The sequence below is a fragment of the Peromyscus californicus genome, unplaced genomic scaffold, assembly GCF_007827085.1.
Source record: "Peromyscus californicus insignis strain IS unplaced genomic scaffold, ASM782708v3 Scaffold_7__1_contigs__length_154581171, whole genome shotgun sequence".
Classification (NCBI taxonomy): Eukaryota; Metazoa; Chordata; class Mammalia; order Rodentia; family Cricetidae; genus Peromyscus; species Peromyscus californicus.
The window spans coordinates 131253288-131262403 of NW_026294595.1; the positions used below are offsets into that span (position 1 = coordinate 131253288).

Here is a 9116-nt window from a genome sequence, read left to right on the forward strand (position 1 = left end):
AAAGTTTTTTCTTATTTCTTGGAGCCAACTTTCTCCCCTCAGTCCGTTTGGATCCATTTCTAAGTCCTATTGGCGGAAGCACTGTACTGTTTCCAGGGCTCCTCCCCTTCTCGTCCAACTTCCTGCTGCCCCTTGACCCTCAACCATCACTTCTCCCCCACTAACTGTCCGCTCTGTTGTCCTCAAGCGGGCTGCATGCTAAGTCTCCTGCACTGAAATCCATCAGCCTTTTCCTTTGTGGCTCCTGGCGTTTACACTAAACTTGCGAAGTTCCACTTCCGAAGTGTTTCACCTGTTGCCTCTAACGTTGCCCACGACAGATGAAAGCTGTTAGCTTCTATTTATTCAGATAGCCTCACTCTGTAGCTCAGACTGACCTGGAACCTACGCTATATCCCATCCTGGTCTTGAACTCGTGGCAATCCTGCTGCCTCAGCTTCTCAAATGCAGAGATTCCTGGCATGAAACACTACGTCTGGCTCCAACTCCTCTCAATAGCATCTCGCTGGTCCCCAGTGCCACCCTTAATCCATTTCAACCCAGGTCACTGAACCCTTCTGCTCAGAACCGTGCCATGTCCTGGCGGTTTCACGCCTCCTTCCCAGGGCTCCCTGGGCAGATGCTTGAGTCGCCCCATCGCAGAGCCAGGCAGCTTTTTACAGAGTAACTGGATGTTGCTAAAGTTCCCTAGGGAAAGTGTGATGGCCGCTGCGAGGACTGTCCTCGGTTCCCACTGGAAAAAAAGGACCATACTTGGCCGAGTGAAAGCCAGCCCTCCCAACCCGACACGGCGGGGGTGGGGGTGGGGGTGGGGGGTACGGGACAGACCGGGAAGGGTTGGAGAGCTGGGAAACCCTCAAGGCTCCACCCTTCTTGCCAGTCCGGATACCTCCTTCTGTTTCCATGCCCCAGTCTGGGCCGACCCCGCTATAAGCAGCGATGAGGGGGGCTATTCCAGGAGCACCTCAACTTCCCAGCCTGCGAGCCGAGACCTAATAAGGCCGGGCTGGCGGCCGCGGCCCCGCCCCCACTCCACCCCCGCGCATTCTTCTGCCTTGTAAGGCCTGACCGCCGGCGGTCCTGCCAGCCGGGTCTGCGCCCCCAGAGCTCAGAGCAGTGGCTACAGCGGCGGCCAGCCAGCTCACACAGCATCGCAGCACCGCCCGGGACTTCTCTTCTCGGCAGCAGGTGGGAGCCGGCGCAGCGCCTGGGCAGCTACAGTAGGTGGTTAGGCCGAACCTCACCCGGCCCTCAGAGGGCTGTGGCATGCAGAGTGGTGTGGACTGGGGCTGCTGCTGCTGCCTTGCTCGGGTCCTACAGGGACCCTGGCTCGGGACTGAGCAATTGATGGTTCTACGCCCCGGAAAACTGGTCTTTGGGCAAGGAAAAGTGTCCAGAGTGCCTTTTGCTAAGGAGCCACACCCACACCAAGCCCAGAGCTCCAGGCTACCTGCCTGTAGAGATGCCGGTGAGGGGATGGGGGGTGACGGAGGCCCTGACCCAAGAAACGGTGTGTGTCAGAGGAAACTGAGCCCTGCAGAGCACAGGTTTCCTTTTCCCTATTTTGCAAACCCTGGGGCAGGAGAAAGGGATGGTGACTGTCCTTACACCTCCCACTGCCTGTACCCCAGTGCTGTGTGCGCCAGACAGAGCAATGAGATGTGAAGTCTTGGTGTTTGCTCCTTCACAGCCCTCCAGCTGCCCTGGTTGCTTCCAGGGATGTGGAGTGCTTGGTCTCTGATAAGCTGGTTCAAGAGCAGGGCACCTGGCATTGCCCAGCTGTGGGGATCGGAATGAGTAAGGGGCCTAGGCTGGCTTCTGCCTGGGTGTCAGCTGTTACTGTAGGAAGAAGTGGTCTAGTCATGGCCAGGCCAAGTCCCAGCTGTCTGATCCTTGGTGTCTAGGACCCAAGAAAGAGAAAAATATGGCTTCAGGGCTCAGCTTAGCCCTGACCTCAACTCACTCAGCCAAGTGGAGAAACTACCTGGCCACAGCCTTTGCCACCCACTGCCCCCAGTCTAACACGGTGTCCTGGTGTCCAACCTTCTCATGGGCATGCACTTCCCTTGGGGGGGGGGTGAGGGGCACTGCCTCTCAAGAGTGCCAGGGTGAAAAGGGCAGGGATAAGGTGGCTATGGCAACGAGCAATGGGGGGGCCTGGCTGGGCCTGCCCTAGAGGTCTGCAGTCAGGAGGGGCTGGCAGTGTTGATGACCATCTCAGCCTGGCCACAGGAGAGGGGAGGGCCAGCTTCCAAGGACAACATTCCTGCCCTCAGTTCCTACCAACTCCCATCCAGCACCACACAAACACCAAAACCTGGTGTGTGGTGGGGGCCCATTGGGCCTTACACAGCTTGAGTCGCAAGACTACAGGCAGATGTAGCCTGAGGACCTGCTGGAGCTGACCATGATCCCAGCTTGGGGGGACTTGGTGGGGGGGGGGGGGTACTACGGGCAGGGACAGAGGAAGAAGTGCACAAGCCCTGGGCCTAGGGAGACAGAACACAGGACAGAAGGGCAGATATACTGGGACCTTGGCTAGCTGAGGGGAAGCAGACACTAAGTCTTGAGATGTATTCTCCCCACAAGCTATGACAGGTTCAGGCTGAGTGCTTTCCCTAGCCTCAGTTTCCCCTTCTGTAGAGAAGCTCACACAACCTTTCACTAAAGAGTCATCAACTAGCCTGCTGCTGTGGGCTGTGCTAGCGGTAAGGCATGACAGAGTCGACAAGTATTGGTTGTCAAGATAAGGGCAAAGAACAGCACCCCGGGGACTCCAGAGCCCAGCTGGAGGAAGACAGCTATAGAAGGAGGTTCTGGAAGGAAGGTCACCAGAAGGATGACCTCTCCAAGGGACACAGTGTGACGGGCCAGGATCAGCCAGAAGCTGGGAGAACACACTGGGGCCTTGAATGCCGGGCTGGGGGACCCAGATTTACCCGGGGGTGTTGGGGGAGAGCAGCACAAATCTTGAAGGTTTTTTTGTTTTTTGGTTTTTTTTAGGTTTATTTATTTATTTTATGTATATGAGTGCTCTATCTGCATGTATGCCTGCAGGCCAGAAGAGGGCATCAGATCCTTCTATAGATGGTTGTGAGCCACCATGTGGTTGCTGGGAATTGAACTCAGGACCCCTGGAAGAGCAACCAGTGCTCTTAACGGCTGGGTCATCTCTCTAGCCCCACCTTTGAAGGTTTTAAGGAGACAGGTGAAGGTCTGAATTTGAACGGGATAGAAGAGACTATTCAAGGCCAAAAAGCCACATCTAAATGGATCTATGGTTTCAACTTGAGGGAGCTTCAATGTACAGGAAGTGATGGAGGGCCGAGGATGATGAAATTGTCACACACTAGGGACCAGTCGGGCTCCCCCAGGAAAGCAGCTGGGTTCCACAGCCCAGAGGGATGGAGAGGATGGGGAGTAGAGGGATGGAGAGGGATGGGGGAGTAGAGGGATGGAGAGGGTGGGGAGTAGAGGGATGGAGAGGATGGGGAGTAGAGGGATGGAGAGGATGGGGGAGGGTAATGTCAGGATGCAGTGCTGCTGGTCAGCCCCCTCCTAGCAGGGCCCTACCTCCCTATCATTGAGAGATGGTGGTCACATACTATCAAGGAATAAAGTAGACAGTGTACCTTAATGGTTGGCACCAAGCCAATCCTGTTTTACCAGTCCTAGCAAAATTAGTTCTTTTTATGCCCAGCACCACTCCAGGGGCTCTCCAGACACTAAATTAACTGTTGCCCTCTTCCCAGATGAGGAGAGGTGGAGGAAATTATTCAGGATCACAGCCCTCAGGCCGCTCTCAGAACTGGATGGCTGGAGGCCCAAGCCTGTGGGAGGCCTTGAATGCCAAGCTTAGCTCTAAAAGCCATCAGGGGGAGGTAGGAAGATTCCATGCCCATCTTTATCCCACACCCCTTCGTGCAGGGAAACCCCAACACCCGAAGCCAAGATGTCCAGCAAACGGGCCAAAGCAAAGACCACCAAGAAGCGGCCCCAGAGGGCTACGTCCAATGTCTTCGCCATGTTTGACCAGTCCCAGATCCAAGAGTTTAAGGAGGCCTTCAACATGATTGATCAGAACCGCGATGGCTTCATTGACAAGGAGGACCTCCACGACATGTTGGCCTCTCTGGGTGAGTAGGACGGGTGGGTGGGGATCTACATAAGGCAGGAAGAAGAGCTGCTTGGCACTTAGAGGGCACTTCCCGTAACATGAGACCTGTTGCGCCACCCTGCAGGTAATACCGCTCTGACTCTGCCCACGTGAGAGAGAGAGAGAGAGAGAGAGAGAGAGAGAGAGAGAGAGAGAGAGAGAGATTAATGCACAGAGCCCAAGGATTTGCACCTGGACAGGCTGACCTTTCCCTGGGGCAAGGCAGACCTGTGCGTTGGGATATGTGGTAAATCTCACTTAAGGAAAAGCACCAGCAGCTACATGAAAGTATGTACTGATGGAGAAACTGAGGCTTAGAAGGGAGGCCAGAGCACTCCACTATATCCCCAGTGACCAGGGTCTTGGGGCCAGAAAGGCTCAGGGATCAAGCCTAAGCTGCCAACGTTCAGATGGGTAGACTGAGGCCTGGGTGGGGGGGGACGGGGACGGGGGAGGCCTCCAGGGCGCGTCTTTCCCCACGTGCCGGACACCCTTAGCTCCAGTTCCTGGCACAGCCTTCAGTGGGGCAAAGGATCAGAACTAGATGACAGACAGGAGTCTGGCACCGGGACAGCCACGTGAGGGTCAAGCCACGCCACTGGGCTTGACAATCCCAGTCAGTCCCTAATGGCCTACCTGTGTAAACGGCATTGTGTTCTCATGTGCACAGCACAGGTCTGTCTGGTGGAGACCAGCACCCCAGAATTGGAAAGAGGGTGCCACCCTCCCAGCCATAGGCCAGGCCTACTTGAGGTCTCCCTCTCCCAAGAAGAAAACCCAGCACTCTAATCTGGATCCTCTCAGCATCTCAGAAGGGAAATACCATCGGGGGAGGAAAGGCTGGTCCTCACGGGCTGAGAGCTCCTCTGGGCATCCTATAAAAACATGGCAAGAGACATGAGGGTCAGAGGGACACAGTCATAAAGACTTCCCCTATTGGTCAGGCCGCACCTTGTATTTGGGGCTTTACATCCCTGACACTGAATGGGTCTAAATAGCTCCTCGGAAAAACATGTGCCTGTCTGGTGGGTCCACGGAGCAGATGTGGTCTTCCTGTTAAAGAACATTGTCCTCCCAGGAGAGCACGGCCCACAGAACCAACTAAGCAGGGCTCATAGAGGCTCATAGAGACTGAAGTGAAAATCACAGAGTCTGTATATATGTTACGGTTGTTAGCTTGCTGTTTTTATGGGTAAAAACAGTGGAAATGGGGGTGTCTCTGACTGCTCTCGGACCCTCTTCCTCCTACTGGGTTGCCTCACCCAGCCTTGATATGAGGGTTTGTGCCTAGTTTTGTTGTATCTTGTTACGCCGTGTTCAGTTGATGTCCCTGGGAAGCCTGACTTTGTCTGAAGGGAAATGGAGGAGGAACATGTCTGGGGAAGAGGGGAGGTGGGGAGGAGGGAACTGGGAGGAGAGGAGGGAGGGAAAACTGTGGTCAAGATGTATTATATGAGAGAAAAACAAATAAAAGAAAAAAATGGTCCCCCCCCCCCGCAAAAAAAGGAAAAGAAAAAAAAGAACATTGTCCTCAAGTTAAAAAATAAAAAGGGACACAAGTAAGGTAATAGTAAGCTCTGAAGACATCTTCCCAATTCTCTGTGCAACCCTCTTGGGGGCAGCAGGGAGAGGCTCAGAAAGAACCAGCAATCTGCCCAAGGTGGCACAGCATCCCTGTGTTCGCCTGGGATCTGAACCCAGCAGACCGCAGCCTCCCAGAGCTGTGCCGCCCGCCGGCCGACCGCCAACCACCGTGAGACCGTTAGGACCGCTGGCTCACCCTCACAATTCCAGGCAGGACGCTGAGGCACAGCGCTGGTTTAAAATCCAAGCACATGTGACATCAGCACCCACCGATTTAGCCACTTCTGGATTGTTTCTGGAATTCGGGGACAGACTGCCTGGGTTTGGTTGCTGACCCTGCTCCTCACTTCCTGTGTAACCGGATAAGCAGTCCCACCTCTCTGCCTCAGTTCCTGGCCTGTGGAAAAACAGTAAGGATGCTGTTGGCACAGAGGTGAAAATCAAAGCCTCAAGGTAGGGAGGTGGTGTGCCAGGCACAGTGGCACTGGGGGTGGGGTGATCTCACACAGGAATGGTGGGGAGCCAGGAACTTGTGGCATGCCCTCATACCTCAAAAGCAGGCAGGGACAGGAGCTGGATGCCCAGGAGAAGGCAGGAAATCACCTGGCACCTGTTTCCTAGTCTACAGAGTTTACTGTCATCGTCGGGAGGTCACTGGGAATGAGTTACTCAGGCTGGGGCCAGAGAGCTAGGGATAGCAGCCCCAATGCCCACCACTCACCACAGGGAAGAACCCCACGGATGAGTACCTGGAGGGCATGATGAGCGAGGCACCAGGGCCCATCAACTTCACCATGTTCCTCACCATGTTTGGGGAGAAGCTGAATGGCACAGACCCCGAGGATGTGATCCGCAATGCCTTCGCCTGCTTTGACGAAGAGGCCTCAGGTCAGTCACACTGGAGGTCTGGGCTGGGTAGGGGGCACAGGGTGCTCAGTGCCTACAGGGGGAGGGACCAGGCCAGACATCACTGTCCCCAAGTGCCCAGTGCCACATGGTTACCAAGGCGTCCCACCTCCCAACTGCGCCTGTTGGCCCGTGACATGCTGCTTTGAGCCTTCCAGAAATCAAACCACTGTGCCTTGCCATTTTTTACCCCAGCTTCTGTCACGCAAATTTTCCCTCTCATGGTCCCATCAGACACTGTGGACAGTCCCTTTGTAGAACTCTTCCAAAACTCTCATCCATGTCCTTTTCCCTCAGAGTGATTGGAGACCAGAATAGGGTCTTCTAGCCCCTCTCCCCCTAAGAGGTCTCCAAGGGCTGGGAGGGCATGGGGGGTGTGGTCAGAGGTTGCCCTGATTGCCCTTGTCATGCCATGCCCCAGGGTTCATCCATGAGGACCATCTGCGGGAACTGCTCACCACCATGGGTGACCGATTCACAGATGAGGAGGTGGATGAGATGTACCGTGAGGCACCCATTGATAAGAAGGGCAACTTCAACTATGTGGAGTTCACCCGCATCCTCAAGCATGGCGCCAAGGACAAAGATGACTAGGCTATTCTTAGCTGTCCCAATGCCCAGACCCTATCCCAGTCACCTTCCCAACACATACACTCTACCTTCCATGAGGAGTTGGGGGTCCCAGTTCCCCGGGCAGGAAATGAGCCCTAAGACCCACTGGGTGAGGCAGGTGTCCCACCATGGCCCCAGGCACTAGGAGGGATCTCTTTAAGGACGGACTGTAGCAGGGGGAGTGAGCCAGGGTGGAACCCCGGCCCCTGAAGATGGCCACCCTCAACCATGCCCGCTCATGGGCTGCCCTGAGGAGGAAGGCATTCATATCCTGGTGTTGGACACTAATTCCCAGCATCCCCACAAAGGCACACACACATTCACCATGTCCCTTCGGAGGATGACACTTATGCCTGTCCAGTTGCCAGAACACACCCGGAATGCACAGAGGGAAACGGACTGGGGATGCAGCCTCTAATACAAGGCTGAGCACTGCCTCTGGTCTGTCTGTGTGTGTCTGTGACGGGGAAATTAGGGACCATGTCCCATCACACCTTCCTTCCCTCCCATCGCAATGGCTGCCCTGATGCACCATGCCACCCTGTCCAGGGGAAGGGCTCAGGGGTCTGCCAGCCATGTGGTACTGAGGCCTCCGGCCCCCAGTAAGGGGGCTGACGCCATGCTCAGCTGAGACCAGATTAGCAAGTGGAACAGAAACAGGCCTCTGAGAAGAGAGGATGACATGGTGAGACCCAGGGGTTCAAACCCCATACAACAGAGGGGGTTTTGACCGTTGGGGGTCAGAGGTCAAGGCCACAACCCTAAGGACTAAAGCCTGATTTCCAGGTCACTTCACTGTTCTGGAGAAACCTGAAATAAAGGGGGGCTCTAAGAACAATGAAGAAGAGGGTATCCAGTGGCTCAGGGGGTGACTGGTCAGCAGCCCCACCTCCCTCATCCTGTCAGCTCCAGGCAGCCAACAGGGTTCACTCTCCACCCCAACAGTCGTACACACCCCCTATTCCAGCACACGAGGCAGGCAGGGCTGGGCCCCCACTACAGTTTAATGACGGGGTCACTGACAACACCCCTACAAGTGTGAAGGGTGGAGACTGCCTGGGCTAGTAGTCAATGGGTAGAGGAGGGGCCTTCACATGTCCCACCTGACCCCAGCAGAGGGCAGGGACAGGTGCTGGATCCAGAGTGGTCCATGAGAGGCAAGCACATGGCAAAGGCCTGCAACCAAGGCAGCACATTCAGCAGTGGGGGACACCAGCCTGGAGGCCACATTCAGCAGTGAGGGGACATCAGCCAGCCTGGAGGCCACATTCAGCAGTGAGGGGACACCAGCCTGGAGGCCATATTCAGCAGTGAGGGGACACCAGCCAGCCTGGAGGCCACATTCAGCAGTGAGGGGACACCAGCCAGCCTGGAGGCCACACTCGACTCCCATCCTCAACCATCCTCTGTAGGCCGAATGCATACACTCTCAGTTCCAAAGGGAGCCCCACATTTTTTTTTGGTCTCAATTCTGGATGGGACCAAACCCAGTAAGGTCCAAACCAGCCCCAAATAGTGTTCCAGACTCAGTCCCAGCCCCAGCTGCAGCCCTGAGTGACCCTTGGCCTGGCCCTGGACACCATATCCTCTTGCTAAACCACTGAGGCACCAAAGGCCTGCTTTTAGTGTCTTCAGTGTCTAGAAGGCAGGGAGCCAGGCATGGTGGTTTGCACCCATAATCCCTTCAGGCCACAGGCCAAGGCAGGAGGATCATCACAAGTTCAAGGTCAGCCTGGACTACAAAGTGAGACCCTGTGTCAGGAAGGAGGAAGAGGGCAAAAAGGAGGCAGGGTCATCTCAGGAAGACATTTCTCCGGGATCCCACGTCCAGCCTAGACAGGAAGGCTCATGGTCCTAC

General features: G+C 55.6%; 1 protein-coding gene across 2 annotated transcripts; it reads left to right on the forward strand.

Moving 5' to 3' along the window:
• Window positions 1-897: 897 nt before the first annotated feature.
• On the forward strand, window positions 898-7695 carry Myl9 (myosin light chain 9). Of its 2 annotated transcripts, none has more exons than XM_052725065.1 (4): window positions 898-1220; window positions 3928-4136; window positions 6467-6628; window positions 7068-7695. In XM_052725065.1, the coding sequence occupies exons 2-4, from the start codon at window positions 3953-3955 to the stop codon at window positions 7238-7240; spliced, it is 519 nt and encodes a 172-aa protein (XP_052581025.1). In that variant the 5' UTR covers window positions 898-1220; window positions 3928-3952; the 3' UTR covers window positions 7241-7695. The 2 variants fall into 2 exon arrangements, with proteins under 2 accessions (XP_052581025.1, XP_052581024.1); XM_052725064.1 differs by having other exon boundaries at window positions 900-1188.
• The last annotated feature ends 1421 nt before the right edge of the window (window positions 7696-9116 follow it).

What these genes read in the sequence shown, in the direction of transcription:
- Myl9 (XM_052725065.1), top strand. Translation starts at nt 3,953, where the DNA reads ATGTCCAGCAAACGGGCCAAAGCAAAGACCACCAAGAAGCGGCCCCAG. An exon ending in CGACATGTTGGCCTCTCTGG is followed by an intron (nt 4,137 to 6,466) that starts GTGAGTAGGACG and finishes CACTCACCACAG; the next exon opens with GGAAGAACCCCACGGATGAG. An exon ending in CTTTGACGAAGAGGCCTCAG is followed by an intron (nt 6,629 to 7,067) that starts GTCAGTCACACT and finishes GCCATGCCCCAG; the next exon opens with GGTTCATCCATGAGGACCAT.